At 35.6% G+C, this 24,262-nt stretch overlaps 1 protein-coding gene across 1 annotated transcript in view; it reads left to right on the top strand.

The window, feature by feature from the left end:
- The window catches only part of LOC127216135 (dystrophin), a gene marked incomplete at its 5' end in the record, with an annotated part of 426,838 nt that overhangs the window by 374,584 nt on the left and 27,992 nt on the right, over window positions 1-24,262 (top strand). Inside the window, 3 exons of the mRNA XM_051176680.1 lie at window positions 1,125-1,190; window positions 2,172-2,237; window positions 4,995-5,153. Of these exons, the coding sequence (XP_051032637.1) occupies window positions 1,125-1,190; window positions 2,172-2,237; window positions 4,995-5,153 (291 nt within the window). The remainder of the gene's footprint in view (window positions 1-1,124; window positions 1,191-2,171; window positions 2,238-4,994; window positions 5,154-24,262) is intronic.

Here is a 24,262-nt window from a genome sequence, read left to right as displayed (position 1 = left end):
CCACAACATTTCTTGTAGGAGAATAGAAATTTGCAGCACATTTTCTATGTAGCAGTAGGTATTCATATATATATATATATATATGAAAAAATCAAACATTTTCCTCTTCATGTTCAGATCAAATCTTTGAATGCTGTTTCAATATTAGGCTAAAGCATAGGACTCAAAGAGTATGTTATTGCTGGATTTTGAGTTCATACCTTTCTTTGCCTAAGTCCTTTCTGTGTCAGGAGGGAAATGGAAGAGACCTTTTATCATCTTCTAATAAATACAAAACACACAAGTACAAACTGGTTTTTGAAACTTTTTTTGGTAAGGTTAATCCAAAACATATAAAAATTTTCCAAAATAATGAATCAGATATGAAGTATGAAAAGAATTAACCCCACTGAAGTCCTAGCCTGTCTACTGAAGAAAGGTATGTCTGGATTTTGCTCCCTGCTCCATCTTTCCTCTTGATTTTCCCATCCAGATTTGTGAGTACACTAGCCTCAGTAAGAATCATTGTAGATCCCACTGAATTTAGTTATTCTTTTAAAAGAGGCATTTACATGAGCATGAGCCATTCTATTTTCCTATAATATACTATTATAATACTACTGTTAAATTGGTATATAGATTCCTTCTGTGGACGTTTTGATACACAGAATTTTAAGAAGTACTAGAATAGGGTAACTTCATTGGAACTAAAATCATTGACTGCAAATATACTAAGGAAACAGTTTCCATTCAACCCCAAACTGCTAATCAGTGTCATAGATATGTGTAAGCTGTTTCCAGTTTTAAACACTACATAGTACTAAGTCTCAGAATTCTAATATATGAAATTTATAAGCTAAGAGTGTGTAATGCTATATAGACCCCCCCATACCTTTTGTGAAACTGAAGTATTCTAGAAAGTTTTGCTTTCATCCTTATGCCTTGTAAGGAAAAGCAGAATTATCTCTCAAATCTCAAATTAAAATGCTTGATGCTGTCTTATATACAGAAGCACCTACATGTGCATTATCCATAGGCTTGAACAAAGGTCATTCTAAGCCATATATAGAACATGAGTTTGTGGTGGGGTCTTTTTATCCATTAATGGATGGTATCTATGACTAATCACATTTTCTGCCTTATAGGCCTGCCTCGTCCCCCCAGCTTTCACACGATGATACTCATTCACGCATTGAACATTATGCTAGCAGGTATGAGATTAGTTGAATCCCAGGCAAATATTGGTTGAAATAACTAACCAAGGAAAGCTAACCTATAATAATTTTAAACAAATATTTTCTTTCTTTCTTCCTTAATCCTTTCTGATTTCTACTAATCATCTTGACCTCTAACGTGCATGCCATTCTACTGCATGTAGGATTCAGATACCAACAACAGCATGGGTCCAAAACAATCTTATTTAACCCTGGCCTTTCAACATTTCTGGTAGCTTTGTTGCATTTTATAGTCTGTACACATTTGCTAAATTGGCTTGTAAGTCCTCTAACCTCTTAAAAAACTACTAGACTAGATATTAATCTGTGGAGCAATGATACCGTGTTACCTAAACAATGTGAAAGCACTGGCCTTTTATTTGTGTTTCATTTACTTGATGTACTTTAAGAAGATAACAACAACTTTCCTAACTCTTTCTGTACCACTTTCTTTGTATTTGAGATTACTTTTATTCCTAAACACTGAACAACTTTTCCTGGTTGTCAAAAGACTTTATTATTAATTTGGTGAGAGAACATATAAAACACTTACTGTGAATCCATCTTTTATCAGCATCCTGATAAAAGCTCTTCCGTTGTGGCAAGCATTAACTAGCTATATGCATCTATCATCAGTGAAAGGCATTAATTGTTTTAAAAGAAAAGGGGTAGTGTAAGGTGGGGATTTGCTCTCAGGAAAGATTTTCTTCTGAAAACAAAGACTGGTTCTCAGTGAAAGGAAGATTGACCTGGGGATAAAAAAAAATCCCAAACAAAACAGCAACAAAAATACAGCTTCCCATAGCTTTTACATTAAAAGGGCAAAGCTACTAACCAGCTGCTTCAACTGGTTAAAAACACACACATCCTTTAATTTGAAGGATTCCTTTTCTTTAGTTTTCAGGAATGTTCGCATAGGTCTTGAATAGATTCTAAGAAGTCACATAAGTTTTAATGAGCTTTTACGTTTTTTATCAGGCTAGCAGAAATGGAAAACAGCAATGGATCTTATCTAAATGATAGCATCTCTCCTAATGAGAGCATGTAAGTATCCCATCTCTTTTTACAAAATGTTCCTGACGATTAAATTGCTTGGAGGGATTCAGAGGTAGGATAGTATAGGATGTAGGAATTAGCATCATATTCATTTGATTTTTCAAAGAGCCATTCATTGACTTTTTTTCTTCAGTTATTAAAACCTGGCACAGAATGAGCTCATACAAATACAAGCATTAATTCAGAAAAGCAAAAAATTTACTTTACTTATATTTATTTAATATGATCACAAATTGCTGATTCCAAACACTTACAACAAAAACTAATTTTTGACCACACTGGAATAAGGAATACGATGACATTTGAAAATAACAACTAAGTAGGATTTCCTCCACTCACAGGAAGTGGAAATGTGATCTTGATATAGAATTGCTATTCCCATATACTAAGTTAGGTTGGCATTTTCTTCATTGGATTGTTGTGGTTTCACATCATATAGGAAAGCAGACTTGTGAAGTGTTCCCAGATGAGTGAAGACAAATGCAGGTCTCAGTTTGTCAGGGGGTGATAAGCCAGCTTGGTCAAACTTTAAGAAGGAAACATATATCTGTTACAAATGGTCAAGAACCCACTTGGCTCCAAAACAGGCATCATCAACAGGTTAGGGCAATGTTCATAGTGAAGAATACAGAGAAATATTGTTATGATCCAAGTAGATATTGATCAGGGAGTAAGAGAAATGGGGGGCATGGAGGAAATAGAGGATCCACAAACTGAACAAATAACATGGAGAGAAGAAATATAACCAAAGTGCATCTTGTCTTGGAGAATAGGCAAATGGAATCATGGTAAAGTTATCCTATGTAGTTTGTATGGGAACCCAGTGTCTTGGTCAGATGAGAAAGGGTCCTTCATAAGGATGAAGCCAAAGGAAATTTTATGGAAGTGGGATTTCTATATAATTTTTGAGTTCCATATCATCTAGTACATAGAGGTGACCAATGTAATAAGAGAGAATTCAAACCCAGTCATTATCATCTAGTACATAGAGGTGACCAATGTAATAAGAGAGAATTCAAACCCAGTCATTTACTTCAAACAAATACTCTTTTCCCAATTAAAACTGTGATGCCATTATATGGTCTTCCACTAGGAAAGTGAGTAGCTTAAGAACCATATCAATATAAAGGTTTAAATTATTTGCTTCTTTGGCTTCCTCATTTTTATATTAAAGATGCTCCACCACTTTCATACTGATTTAGATTGTATCCATATGACAGTCTCTTGCAGTCATAGAACTGCCAAAGACAAGAAGAAAATTTAACTACAATTATAGCTAACTGCTAAATGTGGGAAATTCTAGGAATAAAATTTTAAGAGGTTAGTAATAACTTAGATATTTGATAAAGTCATGATTATTTTATTTTACAACAAATTCAGCTTTAGCTCATTCTGAGGACATGCAATCCATATTCACTCTGTTGTTTAGCAAAATTTCATGTTATTTAGGAAGTTTTGATGAACCAACTGATTTCATTTAAATGTTCCTTTTTAGTGTCAATAGTAATCATAATATGCATTATCATTACTTTTGTGATGATAAGGATTGATCTCAGGGCTTTATGCATGCTAGGCAAGTCTGTGTGATGTATCCCAACCCTCCAACAATTAGTTAATCAATAACATCTCCACCACTTATCTGACTTCATGGATCAAAACTGTAAGCCATGAGAACCTTTTCCTAAAGACCTGATATTTAAAAACTGAGAACTAGGTGAATATGACATGCTGGGCATGAAGACACATGCCTGTAATCCTAGCAATCAGGAGGCCGAGACCAAAGGGTTGCAATTTTAAGGCCAGCCTGCGCTATACAGAAATTCCCTCTTGAAAAACAAAATTAAGTGGGTATGCAAAAGGTAATATACACACATCATCTTAATGATATGTGACTAGAAACAAAGAGGTTTAGTGTCTCATTAAAAAGAAAATGTAGCTCCTAGAACTTGCAGGTAAAATGGAGTTTTCAAAAACTTAGAGCACTTGTTCTTAAGGTAATTTCTCTTGAGTGTGATTAGAAAGTTCCTTCTTTTCAGGAGACTGCAACTGCCTCTCAGAAACATGCTATCCCCCCACCCCACAATAAAAATAATGCTTAAGATTCAGTCTGGGGAATGAGTTGTTCTTATCCTCTTTTAATCATTCACCATAATGTCTCCACCTCCCTCAATTTTTGTGCTTATATCTAAACAGTAATTAAAACAACCACTTATCCACAGGTTAATTGTTGTTATCATCCCACCTCTGAGACCTATAAGATAAAATTAGCTGGCTGAAGCAGCACATTCCAGTTTTTGCCTTCCACTGAAGGTATTTACTATTTTAAGAACTGTGTTTCCCTCCTCCCCATCCAGTTAGTGTCAGTGGCATGGTTAATGGACAGATAATCTTGATAGGCTTAGTAGCAAAAGCATTAAATGGCCATTTTTTTTAGTAATTATTAGTTAATAAAAGGCTAAACTTCATATAGTTGTTTCTGTAATTCGACCATTAATTTAACTGTGAAAATAAGCCAGTAAGCTTCACGTGGATTTTTGAAAAAGAAACACTTGAAAGTGTACCTCAATAGAGTGGTAGAGCAAGCACACCCTCGATAGTGCCTAAATATCTCTAGAATAGGGGACAAAATGTCTAATTGTTGAGAGCAAAGAAATGTTTCTATTTTCAAATCCACACCTGAGTCCCTGACCCCAAAACAAAATAAGGGGGGGTGGAAAAACCAAAACCTTTGATTTTATTTTCCAGAGATGATGAACATTTGTTAATCCAGCATTACTGCCAAAGTTTGAACCAGGACTCCCCCCTGAGCCAGCCTCGTAGTCCTGCCCAGATCTTGATTTCCTTAGAGAGTGAGGAAAGAGGGGAGCTAGAGAGAATCCTAGCAGATCTTGAGGAAGAAAACAGGTGAGTTTCTTTGTAGCTTTGTCATTGGTAAGCACAGTGCATACACTTGCACACAGAGAAAAGTGCCAGGGATCTTCACTTAGCCATTCGATGTCTAACTGTTTGCTAAAATAATCTGTTTAGCTCCTTTTGCAGATTCACTTCTTTTTGTCTGAAAGAAGAAAATGGGTACCATATATCATGATTAATAACTCCCAATTTAGGTGTGAAGGGATTAATGCTAATGGGGGAATCGGGTCTGTTGCATGTGCTCCATAGGTATTGCTATATTTGTATTTGAGAATAGAATTTACGAAAACAAAGGAAATAATTTAATCCGTGATGACATAAATTTTACATGTGTTTGGCCATATTACCATAAACATCTAAGGAAGTAGATTCATTGACTTTGTCATATTTGGGAACAGTATTTCCTCTTACTTTTCATCATCAAGTACAGAAGTTACTGCTTTTGCTCATCTTCATAGCAGATTAGGTAAACAATTCCAGGTTAGTCATTACCTTTTTTTTTTTTTTAAAAAAAAAAAAGTGCAATTGTTGAAAAAGAATTGTTGAAAGAGGAAAAGCTAAAAGACAATTCGTGATAACTAGAGCAGTTAAATTGCAAAAATTTGCAGTATTGTGTGGTGTCAGGATAATACAAATTACTGGCCTCTTTCTTTTGTTTTACATTTATGATGTCACAGGTACCTTGGTTAAGGGAACCTTTTCACATAATCCCCTGTAATCACAGTGTGGCCTTCTACTGACAGTGCTACCAAGCAAGTCTATAGAGGCCAGGCTGCTCAAATTTATAGCACTTAAGTGCTTTCATCTCTTTTCCTTAGCCCAAGGCAGCAAGACATCTTAATCTAGACAACATACAGTGTTTGAGAACCAGTGCCCTGAGAGAGAATGTCATCTCAGCATGAAAAAGCAGAATGTCATTCATCTAGTCCTTTCTGTTGCTACTACTAGCCTTTCAGCTATTAATACCCCTGACCTCTAGCCATAGCTCTTTATCAAGTTGGCTTCCCATGAGTTCCTTGCCTGTTTCCCCAATAAATCCTTTACACTGACTAGTTGTGTATCTTTCCAGAACCAAGACCTATCATGGCATTCTTATTTTATTGATTTCTGTATCTTGAATGAATGCTTCTCATTAGGGCATTCAAACCTTCCACTGCTTTCTCTTATTTTTGTCAACTTCACCTTCTTCTGTACTGACCATGCTGTTGTAGCCAGTATTTTTAATTTGTTTTCATCTACTTTCTGGGTCATGTTCAAGCTTGCCCTCAGCCTGTATTAATTTTTGACCAGAGAACTCCTTGACAGTTTTCCCTTTTATCCATCACTGTACCTCCTTCAAATGAGTCCTGGACACTCTGTGATCAACATATTGTTCCTAAGTAGTACCTACCACAGTGATAATATTTCACTAGTCTCAAAGTGTTTGGTGAAACCATATATATATATATATATATATATATATATATATATATATATATGCTTATAGGATATAAACATAAGAATATAGCAATGTGATAACATGACCACCTGTAATGATGTAATATTTTAAATGTGTGGTGAGAATATTAACAAATATTTTATTTTGTTAGCTGTATTTGTAAAAGTAGAAATGCAAACCAAGATACCCCTTCTTTTATTTTATTGGGAACAGTCACTAATAATAATTAGTAATAATAACTAGTAGTCATTCATATAAATCTTTCTAAAACTCAAAAAAGGAAGAAAAGATTGTGATTTTCCCCATAAATACAGTTTGATGTTGCTGAAGAGTAAGTACATTTTCTAGTTTAATACATCTTTTAGCTCATTAGTCAGGAACCATATATTGCAGGTGGTTTCACATGCTCCCTCCATGACATGGTAATTAGGTCAATGAGTGTTGGGAAAGAATAGTGATTACCCTCATTTATGTGTCATTTTATCATTTTCAGAGCACTGTTTCTGGTATTGGGAACTAAAACTATGACCTCATGCATGCTAAGAACCAACTGTACCACTGAGAAACACTACCAGTTCCTCACATTGAAAGCACTTTAATATATTTTAGATCATTTCATCTTTCCAAGAGCTGAACAAAGATGTATGCATCTGCTTTCTTTAGATGAGAAAGCACAGGCTGAGAGAGGTTCAAATAGCTTGCCCCAGATTTCACAGCCAGCCAGTGGTAGACGTAAATTTATATCAGGTTTATTTTTTCACACTGAAAATAGCCAACTGTACCTTGGTTCAGAGAATAGTCATTCTATGTAAATGTCATCTACATAGAAATAGGGTTTATTCCCCAGAATATGCCCTACCTTGAGAAAGTTTGCAAAGAACAAATGTCCTTGAATAAACTAGTTCAACCACTTTACCCTGAAATATATCCACTATTGTCACTGAAAATGGGGTGGTTTGTTCTCTGAAAGAAAGATTATATAGCAGTGCTACTTAGTGCTCCAAAATGAGGCCTTTGCCATTATGTGAGTCTTTCTGGAGGTTATCTTGAAAAGGTCAGAATGAGCCTTTTCTTTTCTTCTTCTACTTAGTCCTATTTTCACCTCCCACTGAAATCCCAAGGAATTGTCTTTCCAGAGCTTCCTCTTGGGAACAGCCTGCCTCATTTTCTCTGTCCTATCCTCTGCTGTCTTCTTGGCATTTTTATGAAAGAGATTCAGGACCATTCTGTGTCTATGACCCTTGAATTCAGTGTTTCTTTAAAAGCCTTTAATTTGTCATTTCACTCCCTAAGAACGCCTAGGAAATCGCTAGATGCTCTTTTTCTGTGCATACCTGGATAGTTCCCAAGTCAGAAAGTAGACTGCAAAAATGACAAATAAAAGCCTACTTGTAGAGAAAATGTGGAAGGAGATTTCAAACTAGGATTGTACTCAAGGCTTTGCATGTAGACTTTTAGTATAGCTAAATATCCATGTATATTTAGTGTTTGTTTAGTATATGTAAACATCAAATATCTGTCGATTTTTGGTGTCCATATTCTTCAAAACTGAATTATGTTCAAATTGCAGTTAGCAAAAGAGAGTTGCCTGAGGATTCTAATTCCTGATTAGATATGTTATTAATTCTATTAATTATTCTTATTCACAACTTTCCTGGTCCAATGCCCTGGAAAAATACAAAGCAACTATTGTAGACATATCTTTGGAATATCTTATCTGTGCTTCTAGAGTTCCTTTTCTCCTATTCCTTATACATAGCACTCAGTAAATATTTGTTGAATAATTTAATGAATAAGTGAATTGAACTAGAGCTGAATCTATTTTGGTTTTAACACATGCATGTAGTTTTGAAAACAATATTTTATAAACTTTCATAGAGGAACACCTTAATTGAGTTATTTCTGATAACTTTTGCAACATACTTCCTTCTGGCAAGCATGGCTTTGTCATAAACTTAGACTTTTTTTAAAAATCTCTTTTTCTAAATCCTAGACTCTGGGTGAATCATTGGCACCCTCTGATTATTATTTATTCCATAAAGATAAAAGTAAAGCTAAATATGTTTCTGGATTTTTTGACAGTGTCTCTCAAAGTTTGGGCCAGTGGTAGCATTAGTTAGCTTAGCCTGTCATTCACGTTTAATTTCTATACCATGTCTACCACTTGTTACCACTGATAATTGGGCTTTTTCTTTATTTGGCAGAAGCCAGTTGGGTATTTGTTGCATCCTATGTCCTTAGCACTGTGATCTCAAGGCTTACCTTTCTCCAGTTTACATTAAAACCTGTAGTCTCCTGACTTTAATCTACACTTGCCAAATTACTGTCTGAATAGTGAATTTGTTAGGTTGTTCCCAAATCTAAAATTAAGGCAAATATGAATCGGATTAGACCATTAGAATTATTTCATATTCTGTGACAACCTTAGAGTCAGTAAATAGTAGCCAGGTGTGGTGGCATACACCTTTAATCTCAACACTTAGGATGCAGAGGCACATAGATGTCTATGAGTTTGAGGCCAGCCTGGTGTATATAGTGAGTTGTATAGTGACTTTTAGACCAGCCAGGCCTACACAGTGAAATCCTATCTCAAAACAAAACAAAGAAAGGGAGGCAATGAGGCTGTCTGATGTGCAAGAGAGAAAAATATGGTGTCACACTGAAGCATTTAGGCCTCCTTACCTAGAATAGTGTGCTGGTTGATGTCTGGAAACTTGACACAAACCTAGATGTATCTGAGAAGAGGGAATCTAAATTAAGATAATGCCCCTGTGGGATTGGCTTGTAGGTAAGTCTGACATAATTCCTTGATTAATGATTGATTTGGGAGTGTCAAGCTCACTGTGGGTGGTGCCACACCCTAGTGTTGGTGGTCTTGGATACTATAAGAAAGCAGGATGAGCAAGCCATGGAAAACAAACCAGTAAGCAATGTTCCTCCATGGCCTCTGCCTTACTTCCTGACTACCGGCTCCTGCTGCATTTGAGTTCCTGTTAACTTCCTTATATGATATACTGTAATGTTAAAGTATAAATGAAATAAACCCTTTGTCAATTTGCTTTTAGTTTTGGAGATTTATCCCAGCAATAACACCCTAAGGAAAATAGGGAACCATCCCAGGCTCTCAGCTAGGATGGAGATCCTTAGATTTACACTTAGGTCCATGTCATTTGTGTATGTGAAGGTTTTGTGTATGCATGGAGATTCATATAGCTTTGTGGTGGGTGAATTCAAAAGAAACATGAGGAACTAGGAAAGCACATTTTTAGTACACAAAGGAATTCATGCAAGAGGTGGTTCATGACTTAAGTAAGTAGTACAAATAGGGAGACAGGTTCAGTTTCAGAGATATTTCCAGGAACAGGTAAAGATAATATATCAGATGGATGGAGAGACCTCATTGACTTGGTAGTTCTACAGCTCTGGGGAAATACAGGAAGGATTCCAAATTCTGGCAGGGGCATAGCCAAAACATAGAATTTTTGCATTCGGGATTGAAAGTTCAAGGATATCCCATACTTGAATTCTCAGTGGAATTTGTGTAAGTCCTTCCTCAGGGCCAGTGAGTTAGATGATAGTAAATGAAGCATGGCAGAAGTTGAGTTATGGTCCTGGTGTCATCCCCTTGTATAAATGAGATGATGTCTATGAGAAAGAAAACTGCTTTTAGAGTTCCTTTTCTCCTACGTTTTGTATATACTGTTCAATAAAGAAGGAAGACCTCATCAAAATATGTAAAATAATTCTAACCACAAATATATTTGTAAATATTCACATATTTAAAATTCATCTTTAGAGGACACACAAGAAGTGTATAAGGTTAAAAAGAACAAAACATAATAATAAAAATTCATTATAATAAAGATAGGTTTTACATATGCAAATATTTACAAATATATTTTTGCTGGAATTATTTTGCATGTTGTCATATAGTGCTGATTCTGTTTTTACATAAAAATCTCTAATTACCTTTTATATGCTTGGGAAAATGTGCCAGAAGATGAAAGGAGGGCTTGGAAATGAGAGCATTTTCTCAGAAAAGGCAATAGAGAGAAAGAAGGGTTAAAGGGCACCAGGGTAGAAGAGAAAGCCTGGTCTTAATTGGGAGAAAGCCCATCTTTGTGATCTTTCTTAAATGTGGTTGTTGAGGAATTTAACGTAATGAAAGAAGATGAGGGTATATCACAGAGAGAATCTTGACATGTCCAGTTGACACCACTGGAAACTAGAGACTGGTTCTCACATTTGTTCAAGTTAGCATTGTATATGAGAAGGTTAATGAAACTAGGCATTTATGTTGCTTGGCAACATAGACTACAAAACAGAGGGCTACAGGACCTTTTTTGGATAAAGGGAGCTAGTTAAACAGCATAAATCAAACAGCCATACCTTTTATGGCAAGGATGATGAAGAGCTGAAGGGCAAACACTGTATCTCAAAAGCTGTGTTAGAATTGGGTCAACTATCACAGCTTTATTTTGGCAGAGAGGAGATGTCCATGAATCAGAGGTAGAGTCCCCAAGCATCAGCAGCTCATTTCTAACTCACACTACCATAACTAATATTCTTCAGTTTATTGCAAGCTAATCAAAATCAGAGGGGATTGAATTGGGGCATCTATTTTATATGAGCGAATGAATAACCAAGAATTACTCTTTACCTTTTTTCCTTTCCCCTAATTATCTCTTTTTAATTGCCTTACTGTAGTAAATGTATTCAAGTCGTTTTAGAGTGTGGCATTTACATGCAAATACTAGACCTATGAAAATAGGAACTGCTTGTTCCTTAAGACTAGAATTGTCACCACAGTCCATGATCCTCAGTCTAAGATTCTGACATCACTGAAATCAGAACAGTCAAACAGTTTTCTGATGCACTTGGAGTCTTGGCATAGGAGAATGGAAAAATCACAGACACTGTTTTATTCTACAGAAAAAACTGAAGTAACCTTCTGGTGTTTAGAATATACACAGCTTACAGATACAGCTGCCATCTCTATGGTAGACTAGATAAATGCTCACATTCATAAAGTCCTATTTCCTTTGTTAGATGTTTCCATGAAGACCTCCACCCACCCATTCTCCTTGTGGACTTCATTACTAGACCATTATGTGACAACAGAATATGAACTTGACTTTCTTTTGTTACTTTAGGCCAAAACATGTAATTTCATTAAATTCCAAGTTACTACCTGAATATTATAGGAGACTTCAAAGATGAATAAGATCTGTTTCTTACCCTGTGAAGCTCTCAACACTTAATAAAATAATACTGAAGTATGAACAATTAAAATCTAGCTTATGACCAATAAGGTCAATGACGAGTTCTGTCTGAGAGACTGGAGAGATCTCTGTAAAGGGAGTATAAGGATAATTACAGCAGGTTCCTAGGCTACAACAGGGAAAGGATGACTTTTCTTGACAGAACCATCAATCATTCTTAACATGGAATGAGGAGAATAAGAAGTATAGTGAAACAGGAGGTAAAGACTAATTTATAAAGGCCTTTATAAGCCATGTCAAGGACTTTGACAGTGAAGGTATGTTTTTTTTTTTTTTTTTGTTTTGTTTTGTTTTTTTGTTTCTGTGGGTTTTTTTGTTTATGGTTTTTATTTATTTTGTTTGTTTGTTTATGGTTTTTATTTATTTTGTTTGTTTGTTTTGCTTTTGAGGAAAGGAAAATAGGAAACAACATAGCTGCAAACAGAGAGCTCCAGACACAGAGACTGACAGGACTATAGTGGAACAGTGTACAGAAACATGCCCTGGCTCTGTATGAGGGATGTGAAGAAGGGACAGCAAAGTTGGAAGAGCCTAACGAATGAAGTCAGGGAAGAAGGTGAAAGGAAGAATTTAGTATACAGAGTTTTTAAATTAGGGAAATAGATGTGTTAACAGGAAGTAACAGTGCACATAGGAAAGCTATTTGCAAAGGGGCAGAAGATAGAAATAGTGTATCTGGTGTGCTAAATTCTTGTTATTCAAGGACATTTATATAAATGTGCTCATTTTCCAAAAGGGCATATTTCTAAAAGTCATAGCAATCAGATTTTTGTGGTATTAATGAGCATACTAGGGATGACCTTGACTGAGCCTTGGATTCTTATCCAGGGAGGTAAGAAGAAACATTTTTGCAAAGTCTTGATGTTAGATGAAGGACATATGGGACATGCTAAGAAAACATTGTAATTTTCCTGCATTTTGATAACAAAAATGAGCAGTTGTCTTTTGAATGCTTGATGTGAACAGGACCTGTTCTGAGTTCATGTACTATTTTGTTCAATCTTTACAACCATATATCCAAAAGATTTGGTATATAGACTGTAAAGGACACTGAATACAACTATCACATGTATTCATAATCTGATAGTTCTGAACTATAAACCAGTGTTATACTAGATATAACTATTATTGGCTAGTGTACTCACGAAAGACCAAGGGAAAACTTATGTGGCTTTTGATGATTGTGGAAAGACACAATTTAAAGAAAAGACATGGGTAACAGTTCCCCAGGAATGTAACTTACTATAGCCCATAATGTATTCTAAAGAATGTCTTTGAGAGACTTTAAGGAAAAGCATTCCAAGGACAGATAAGCGTTTGTATAAGGGAAACATTGTTACATTAATGTTTGCATTGAGGATAGAAGGGAAGGCATCTGATTATGTTTAACCCAATACTGCCCTTACTTACTTAACCTAAAACTCAAGTGTAATGCTATACGGAGCACACCCTAATAAAGAAATTCAAATGCGTAGTAAACCAACCAAAGAGAGGAATAGTTAGCTTTCTACTGTATGTTATGAAGTCTGGCCTTTGTTTTTCCTTCGAGATGAAAGGAAGTGGTCACCACAGGAGCCTACACATTAAGCCTGGAGAAGGGCTAGTACTGAGGCAATTGCTGTATAAAACCTGAGTCCTGACTGAGTTCTTCAAAAGAAAAGGAACATGTGAAATTATCACCAGTACATATAAAAATTATTTGCACCTTTTTTTGTGGGCTTCTGTCTGGAGTAGTCTGGGTTTTCAGCTAAAACACAAACAAAAGATTTCACCAACACTTTGGTACAATGAACTTAACTTTTATGAAGTTCATACTTGTTCACTGGTTAGCTTTTCAAAAGTATCTGCATAGGAAGGCAACTTTTGTTTCTGTCACCAGAATAGTAGGAAAAATATTTTAAGTGGTTACATGCAATGGCCTCTCTTTGCTTCATATATCTACTAGGTCATGGTTTTAACATGTGTAGTCAACACAGAGATAGATTTTTTTGTCCCTTTACTTTGTAACAGAAATGCAAATGTAAATTTAAAATAATTTCTAAATATGAATTTAAGGATATTATATGATCCTGTGTGATGCTACTTCAGGAAGCTATTCCTCTTCCTCACACTGAATTTTTAAAGATAAATGCTCATTATATCCATGATGTGTGTTATGGTAATAAGTTTGTTCCAATATATAGCGCCAGTACCTAATGGAGTCATCAGGGAGAATATTGACAAAACAGGTCTGGAGTTTTAAGACAAGTCTTGATTGAGGAGCATAGAGTTGTAGGGGGAGGTCACAATCTTAGGACTGTGGAATCTATGAGAAAAAGGACTCTTTCTGGGAAGAGAAAAGAGAGTGTGTGTAGAAAGAATACCTTGGACCTGTTGGTGTGCTAGAAGTGGCTTCCTGGTTTGTGTCTCTTATATAGCTGAGGGGACACAGGAAACAGCTAACTTCATCCATTTTGTAGTTTTGTCTCAATAATGAAAAGGTAACCTCCTGTGTCTGCAGTCAGTTGCCATAAAGGACCACTCTGTCCACTGTAATTGTAGATCAAAAGCAAATAATTTCATGGATGTTCCTTTTCCAATATGTTATAATAAATCAAGGTAATAATTTTAAAAGTGAGTAATCTGTGTGGCTTTAGCTTTAACAGTGAGCATGATTCCCAGTCATTTTGCAATCACCAATATTTGTTACTGTGTCAGAAATAGACTACCCCACACACTCAAATATGAGCACTTCAAAAGTATGGGATAATGTTTCACATGTCCCTGTTTCTTGAATTCTAGGTACATACATGTGTTATGTAAATGAGTGGTGGAAAAATACTCTTTGTAATTTGAGCTGTGACAGAAACAAACTGTCTTTGTTGTTTTTCCTTATTTCTTTTATTCTTTCTAGTTTCTTTAGGTTGTGTTTCCATTAGAATGAAAACAACTTAGTTTAGCTTAACCTAGATGTGAGCATTGTTATGATTATTTTGGGTCTTTTTAGGAAGCATAAAATACCATGTGAAATTTTTGTATATCTGTACAGGTAATTCTACAGGCATGTGTACACTGTAGGTTACATGTTGAGTCCTCCACGTTATGGAAAAACAAAGATGACTACTTTCACTGTGAATTTATCTTCAGTGTTCTGAAAGATAAAATTTGAAATTCAGAACTTCATTTTTATGAAAGTTTCTTGATATATATACTTGACATTTCATATAATCTACCCTCCTAATTTGTATAATTCATTGGTTGCTAGAATAATCTCAAGAGTTGTGCAGTTGTCATCACACCTTCAATTTTAGAAGATTTTCGTGATCGAAGAACAACACCAAGTATTCATTTTTTTTCTCACTTCTCCTTTGTCCTATGATGAATACCCAGCAACAGACACATGTTATCAATTTATTGTCTGTTTTCTATGGAGTCATATATTCCTTAGCCTTGATATAAATGTGTAATCCATGCTCTTTTGTGATGGTCTTTCATGTACCATAATATTATAAGTGCTAAATCTTTATTGCTGGCTAGGATTGAATTGTATGGAACTATCACATTTTTATATATTCATCAGCTGGAAATTTGGGTTGTTTTGAATATTGGCTAATGTGTATAACTATGAGGACTTACTTTGAAAAAATGATTTCTTAGTTTCTGTCATTGGAATACAAGAGGACATAGTATCAAATATGGCAAGAATGTTTAACAGTACATCCCAGGAAGTGAGAAATAGACCATCAGGTTGAATTTATTGGGCAAACGTAAGGTCTGATACATAAGAGGGACTCAAGCCAGAACACACAAAGCTCCAAGTTATGACTCTCCTAGAGGTTGTTGAGCATTTTACTGACCATAGATAATGATAAACTTTGATATTTACCTGTATTTGTCTGAAAACTGAAACCCACTTTTCTCAGTAGTACTATTCCTAAAGGCTTGACTAACTCATCTCCAGTTTTAGTTTGCCTTGTGGTTACAGAAGAATAGCCACTACCATGTTCGTCTTGAGTTTTGTTTGCCAGCCTTATTTCCTCATAATATGTCTAGGATTTCTTATGACTTCTTTTCTTTTGTTGCACTGATGACACATTTCTCCTATAGATGATAATGTGTGTAATATGCATAGTAGCTAATCACGAGTTTTTGAAGAATGTGAATCAGTAAAGGTAGAAAGTAAAGCCAGTTAATATTCTCGAGTTCTTTTCTGGTTTTTGGTTGTTTCTTTCTTTGCCTATTTGCAGAAAACATAGATAAATGTGTCAGTGGCATACTCAGAAAATACAGCACATCTAGCTACATTAGCTCAGTCAACTTGACCTAAACACATTATTCTAACAGTAATCTATGGATATAATCTGACAATTTTGTTACACACCTACCATATTTTATCAAACCCAAGCAGTTCTCATCACAATAATTTTAACTCAGTAACTTCATTTTTTCTCAAATGCTCATCCCTGATAAACTATACCAAAGCACAGATGGTGGTAAATGCATAACAATTGCAAAGTTTGGGGGTAGTAACTACAACATGGCTAGAGGCTAGAACTCAAATATACATCAGGCTGATCTAGAAAGCTAAATTACTTTCCTAGCACTATATATTTACATTTTCTACTAAGTGCATTACATTTTCATAGATTTTTTCATTTCAGACTATCTAAATACCATTTTCTGATAGGTTGTTTTCAGCACACCTGAGGTTTCAAATTTCAAGAAGCACAAAACAGAGAGAGAGAGATGAGCATACTAGCAGCTGCAACAATAGTAATGGCAAACAGCATTCGTGGAATACATGGTATGGGCTAAGCTTGCTTCTAAGAGTGATTTGCATATAGAATACACACTAGTAATACTGGCTCTTCAACTCTCATAATGAGATTAGTGCTTAAGTCAGTTGCTTAGTTTCAGCAGGGAGTAAATCGAGGTCTTTTTTAGACTCTAAGATTATCTCTCAAATCCTGCTTTAATTCCCTTCTCTGCCAAGGCTGGTGAAAGACAACAGAACGCCAGATGTCAAAAAGTTATATTGTTCAGATTTTCCCCTGATGTTTTTTTTTTCTCCATTACATGATTTGACATCTATTTTTAAATATATATATATCATTGGAAAAATGATGCATTATCATTCTAAAATCCTAGTGAGTATTAAGTTTCATCTATAAGATTTTTATATGTAATAAATTTCAGTAAGAAAGGGGTTGGAATTAAGAACTCCGATTTCTTCAAAGGGGGGGACCCTGTTAAGCAAAAATGGATTAAAAATGAACCTGGGGGAGTCCTCTCATTTTAACTGTTTTGCTCAAGGCAAGTCTAAAATATGCATACTTTTATTTCCTACTCCATGAGATTCTCCTTAATTAGCATCAGTAATGCCAAGTCATATGAATATCTTCTTCTGCTTATTCTAGGGGCATTTTTACTTTGTACTTGATAAAATATTTTGATATAGTTTTAAATAGTTGAGTTATGATTGAAAGGGTTTATGCAGTTTCCAGTTTTCAAATGCATCATTCTGGCAGAATATTATGTCTTTATAAAAGGAACTACTAATTCACTAAGTGTATCGTGACTCTTAGAGTTTTACATGATTTGTTACATTTGCTTCAATAAAAATTTTGGTGAGTATGTTCATTGCTTTTAATACTCTATGAGGATAGAGCCTAATTTCTCTAATCTGTTCCTTCTACATATATACTATATATAGAACTTATTTGTGCTTAGACTTTATAAAAAAATATATTATACAACACTGTTAAGAATACATTGATCACTAGAAAACTACTTTTATTTCTTTATTTCATTTATATAATTACACAACTATATAATTAATAATAGTAAGGGAATTCCATTTAAAGAGTAGATGACGTATGTTAAATAGAAATTAAAAAGGACTATTATTTTTTATCATATATGCCAGTTAGCATTGCCATACAGATAATTGTAAATCATTGCTAAAAAGGCCAAGTGCTTTCTTGTTTACAACTAGGAGAGGTAAGGCAATAAACCATGCCAATATAACTCATCTTTTCTGCCCATTAAGTACTTAGGAAATTTGTTAAAATGTAAATTTGTATCTGAGCAACCATGTTTGTGCATTTTATGACAAAATTAATCACATACTACCATGTAGTTGTAGTATGGAAGGTTGTTTTAACTCTATAGAGAATAAGAAATTAATAATGGATGGGAAACTTTTCTTTTAGCATGACTGGCTACAAGAAGAAATTGTAGTGACAGAAGCTCTGTGCAATGAATTTGAATTAGTGTTCTTTAGGGAGCTAACAGAGAAATACAATTTACAAGATAATCAAGAATGTAAATAGATTCTCTGTGGAGCTGTTGTCTGATCCCTGACATATATTCATCTGTATTGAAATTACACCAGGACTTCATCCTGACAATTAGAGAAGCAGTAGGGGTGAGATGCACAACTGTTGTGTATCAATTAGTAATATAAATTGGTAAGCAACTATTAAAATGAATAAATTGTGTACTTGGGCTAAAAATTAAAACAACTCACCCTGGGAGCCAGCACATGTCTGCAACTCCAACACTCAGAGGTAGAGGGAACAGAGTTAGATGTCCTAGGCCAGTTGGCACTGTACAGCAAAACACTGTCTCAGAAACTAAAAATCTCCTTACCTTATGATGATAGTTATATAGTGCCTTATCATTCCTTTGTAGTAAGACCCTCCTGTAAATGCCTTACAAATGTTGTATTTTTTAAAAATCTAGGGGCTGGAAAGATGGTTCAGTGGTTAAGAGGATTGAGTTCAATTATCAGCACCAATGTCGGGTGACTTAAAATTACCTCTTATTCCTGCTCCAGGGGATTGAATGTTGGTTTCTGACCTCCAGAGGAGGTTACATTAATGTGTATATATCCCTCCTCCATAATTAAAATTAAAATAAATCTTAAAGAATTATAGCATTATAGTATACTTTAAAAATATATGAATAATTTTAACTATGGGAACACAATATGTCAAGCTAAAGACCTTTGTTGCCCAACCACTAATGAAAATACAACCTAACAATTCTGTGACTGTGACTTTATTTATTCTAAAACATTTGGTAATTCAGGCATTATGGCATATATTGTTACTAAAGAACTGCACATTCAGTTCTCAGGAGGCATAGATTTCATTACAAAGCCTGATTTTAAAACCAAAGCAAAGCAAAGCAAAACACTTAATTAGACACATTTCCATGGGGCTAGAGAGACAGCTTAGGGGTTAGGGGTACTGGTTGCGCTTCTAGAGGACTTGGGTTCAATTCCCAGCACCCACATGGTGGCTTACAAACATCTATAACTTCAGTTCTAGGGGATCCAATACCATCTTTTGGCCCCCATATATTCCAGGCATGTCCATGGGGTACAGATATAAATGTAGGCAAGCACTCATACACATAATTTTTTAAAATTTTAAAGTTTTTTAAAAAGTTATTTACAATTCTAACTCGTGTGTATTGGTGCTTCTTTTTTTTTTTTTTTTTTTTTTTTGTATTAGTGGTTCTTGATAAACCTCCTAAACATTTATAAATACTTTAAAAAAGAATTTAGACTTAAACAATTTTTGCATTTTATTTAGTTGTTGGCCAAGAAACCTATTTGGTTGAGGGACTAGCCGGGGCTATAGAGTGAATTCTAAGCCAACCATGGCTACAAATATAAGACCTTGTAAAGAAACTTTCCTTGACATGTGGATAACCTCAGAACTCTTGGTAAACCATACAATCAAGTTTCTTACTGAGCTAGTGGCTGTATATCTATCATATTTTTATTTAGGGGAAGAATACTTGATTGACATATGTCACCTTGGAGTAGTGAATTAATACTGAGGTAACTTTGACTATATATGTGCAAAATATGTATGTCCTCATCTCCTCTGATTAAGATTAAATTAGCTCTTATATTAAGAAATCTTTCTTTGTACCGTCATTTATCTAGTGGCAGTTAATATATGAAATGAAAAATCAGACATGCTTGGACTTTAAAACTAGATAGGTATCTCTGTGGCCAGAAACAGCAAGAAAAGCTAAGCAAATAGTGGAGAGCAGTAAGTAAGATGGATTTGTGGTCTTCTGGCTCCTGATATCATAAAACTTTCCTAAAATCCTAAAATTCTCTTTACAAGGTGGGAACCCAGAGCCAAGATTACTACTTGAAGTCAGTGCCCCCAAAATACACACACAAGTGTGTGTGTGTGTGTGTGTGTGTGTGTGTGTGTGTATTTGTACTTGAGCATGGATATTTTGTTTGCTTCGCTGAACTACAACTTAAATGCAGGCATGAGCCTAATGCATAGACCATGGGACAACAGAGAGAGTGAGAGAAAAAGAACAAGAGTAAAAGACAGACTGAGGGAGAGAGAGAGAGATGAGTTTAGAAGAAAATATAAAGAAAAAATCTAGACACATCTTTTTCAAGGATGTAATTAATGTGGACAACTACATAATTTGCTTCAGACCCAAAGGGACCATGTATCTTGATGAAAGAAAGCAAACTTAACTTCCATTTAGCTTGCATCACTGTTTTACAAATGTAGATTGCTATGATCACCTCCCAGACAGCTCTTGAAGATTGGTTGCCATATGATCTGTCAGGACAGATGGAAGATTCTATTCTTGCAAAACAAAAAGAATAAACATTGATTTCCTTCATGACTTTAACTAAATCCCTGTAAAGTTTGTGCTGTGCTATTTGGTACAAGGTAAGTTTCAAACAGCATTGGACTAAGAGTATACTAGATCTTCTCTCTGTCTCTTTGTGTAATCTAGCTTTTTGACCCTAAATTTTTAAGCAATCCTAGCATCCCCTGTTCCAATGTGCAGCCCAAAATGTTGCCCTAATGCTAAAAATCATTCATGAAATTAACTTACTGTCTCATAACATTCGATGGAAAACGTGCTTACTCACAGCCTGCATCTCTTTATTTATCTGATGAAATAGTATCTATGAACAGCTGAAGAATTTCATATTTTTATTTTTTTTATTTAATTAACTTTTTTATTTATTTTACATAATGACTACCGTTTCCCCTCCCTCCTCTCCTCCCAGTCACTGCCTTCCTATGTACTCCCTTCCTCTTCCTTTCCTCTTCCATCTCCATTCAGAAAGGGGCAGCCTCCCATGGACTTGAACAAAGCATATCACATCAAGTTGAGGTAGGACCGAATTCGCCCCGCCCCCTGCATCAAGGCTAGGCCAGGTAATCCAGCATGGGGAACAGGTACCCAAAAGCCAGCTAAGTGCCAGGAAGAGGTCCTGATCTCACTGCTAGGAGCCTTACAAACAGACCAAGCTATGCAACTGTCACACACATGCAGAGGGCCTAGGCTCCCCAGCTGTTAGTCCATGTGCTCCCAGGAGTTCAGATCAGCTCTCTCTGTAGGTTCCCCACATCCCGTGCCCCTCCCCCTCCTAATTGAGCCCCAGCAAAGCAGCTCGACCCTGCCCTCAACTCTGATGGAACTGTACTGCTCTGGGGCAGACCCCAGCAGTCTGCCAGCAGGTGAGAGACCTTCAGGTAGTCTGCACCACCTGAACTCTGTTCCCATAAAACCCACTCTACTGCCCCAAATCCACCAACTCCCATAATCACCCCCTTGGCCAACCCTGCTCTGCAACATCAGCAGCCCCTATAGGCACAAGCACTATCTATACCAGTTGGAAGAAAAGGTGAGTGATTGGTCTACCAGCCAAACTTCTCCAATCTCTAGGCCCTAAACCCCAGGGCACATCCAGTGCTGCTTCTGCTTCCATCATCCCAGGCCAGGCCTAGAAAAGGCAGCTGGGCCCTGGTCCCAACTCTGCTGGAAATCCATTGCTCTGGTGTAGTACCCAGCAGCCAGACAGCAGGTAAGATACCTGTACTGCCACAGCTGCCACCCACTGAAAATTTGCATCTTATCTGCTAGTTTTTATAACCAGAAGAAAGTCCTCAAGAATCGACTCAGTCAAATACATAGTATCCTTATAGTAATTGTATTTTCAGTAAATCCTAAAACATTGAAATTTGTATGTTGTAATCTTGTCTGTAATTCCTCAAATGGCAACTGAGTATAACCAAAACTAAGTGGAATAGTTATAGAGGGAGAAAAATCAACAACAATCTTAAGTCTTTATACATATAACTCCATAAATCCCCACATAAGTAGGTTATAATAGATTCAAAAGGAGAAACTGTTTATATTTCAACAATGCTCCCAAGAAATTAATTCGATGGAATCAGAAATTAAGTAAACTTACAGACAATGTAAACAAAATTAATGCATTCTGTATAGATACTCTTTTTTGAAAATGAACATACATACATGTTTGATTTCTTTTTTCAAGATAGAGTTTCTCTGTGTAACAACCAAGACTGTCCCAGAACCTACTCTGTAGACCAGGCCTGAAACTCACAGATATCCTCCTGCCTCTGCTGGTATTGAAGGTATACCCAACCATGCCTAGCTTATAATATCTGTTTTTAAGTACCCATTTAAAAAGTGGTTATAAACTAGGGTTAAATTATATTTGGATTATTATCCTATAGTTATTCTCTGAATAAAATGCAACTGAATTAGAAAGTATACTAAAATGTTTAGTAAAATGGTTGGAAATAATAAACTGTAACTCTAACTCACTATTTGTTCAATTTTAAAATCACAAACATTGTAAATAAGCAATGGAATTAAATAAATTAATATATATATATATATATATATATATATATAGTCTTGATACACAGAATGAAAAATGTATCTCAAATATCCTCATTAAAAATAGTAAAAATAAAAAGTAAGCATTAATGGTGGCCTGTACCTTTAATCCAGGCACTTGGGGACAGAATTAAGAGGATCACTGTGATTTGAGGTCATCCTAGCCTATGTAGAGAATTCCAGTCCAGTTAGGCCTACATAGTGAAAACCTGTATCAAAACAACAGCAAAAAAACATTAAAAGCCAACAAGGAAAAGAATTTAAATATATAATAACATGGATATAAAATATTGTAGATATAAGACAATAATAATTAGGAGCTTTGCCCCATTCCTATGTGTGAAAACTCAATTACATGAACACAGTTCTTCCCTGCTTTATATATAAATTCAATAAATGCAAACCCAAAATATGATCATGGATTTTCATGAAATATGAAATTTTGATACTAAAATCAGACAGAAGATCAAAGAGATTAGAATAACCTAGATAATTTTGAGGAAGAATAGAATGGAAATGTGAAGACCTATCTAACTGCAACAGATTTCAAGCTATACTAATCAGTGGAAGAGAGTAGAGAGTGTGGAAGCACAACTGTCTATCCATGGACCCTTGATGTATTGCAGAGACAATGGCAGAAATCAAACAGTGAGTGGAATCGCTCAAAACATTTATCAATGAGGGGAAATTAAAATTAGATCATATTTCACCCTACACAAAAACAGATTTTGGAAAATGTAAAGCTTCAAATAAAAAAAGATAAAAAAATTATTTTTAAAGCAAAGGCACATACCTGGAGGTCATAAGACAAATTGTAGAAGTTGGTTCCCTCCACTATTTGCATTCCATTTATTGAATTCAGATCATCATGTTTGACTGCAAACTTTACCTCATAAGCCATCTCTCTGAACCACATTTATATATATATAATTTTAGTTTTTATTGAAAATTGATTTTTTATACAATAGATTCTGATCAGAATTTCTCCTCCCCCAACTCGTACAAGATTCTCTCCACCCACCCAACTCCACACCTTTTTTTTCCCTCTTCTTGTTAGAAAACTGGTAGGCAACTAAACGCACGCATGCACACACACACACACACACACACACACACACACACACACACACACACACCAGAATAAGACAAAACAAATAAGCAGAAAAAAAAAGCCAAAGGGAAATCACATCAGACACAAACACACCCTCACACACAAAACTCCCATAAAAATACAGAATCAGAAAACATAATATATAAGCAAAACATCTATGAAGTTAGAAAATGCCCAAATAAAGCACTGTGAGACAAAAACCTTCAAAAAAATACCATTGAGTGCATTTTGTGTTAGCCATCTACTTCTGAGAATTGGGCCTGCCTTTAAATGTGGTTTGTATACCCAGTGCAGGAACAAGTATTATTTCCTTTGTGAACTGTTGTCAGTTGGAGATAACTCCTGCATTAGTGGTGGAGGGTTGTGTTCACTTCCCTGCTCAGTGCTAGGATCCCATGTAGTTTAGTCCAGTAAAGGCCCTGTGGATGCTGTCAGTCTCTGGGGGGTCAGTGTGTGTCAATACTATGGTATCTGGAACACATTGTTTCCTTAGTGTCTTTCATTCCCACTGGCTCTTACAATCTTCCTGCTTCCTCCTTCACAAAGCTTACTGAGTATTTAGGGGAGAGATTTG

This window comes from Phodopus roborovskii, unplaced genomic scaffold (genome assembly GCF_943737965.1).
Source record: "Phodopus roborovskii unplaced genomic scaffold, PHOROB, whole genome shotgun sequence".
Classification (NCBI taxonomy): domain Eukaryota; kingdom Metazoa; phylum Chordata; class Mammalia; order Rodentia; family Cricetidae; genus Phodopus; species Phodopus roborovskii.
This window is presented reverse-complemented; position numbering and strand designations above follow the sequence as displayed.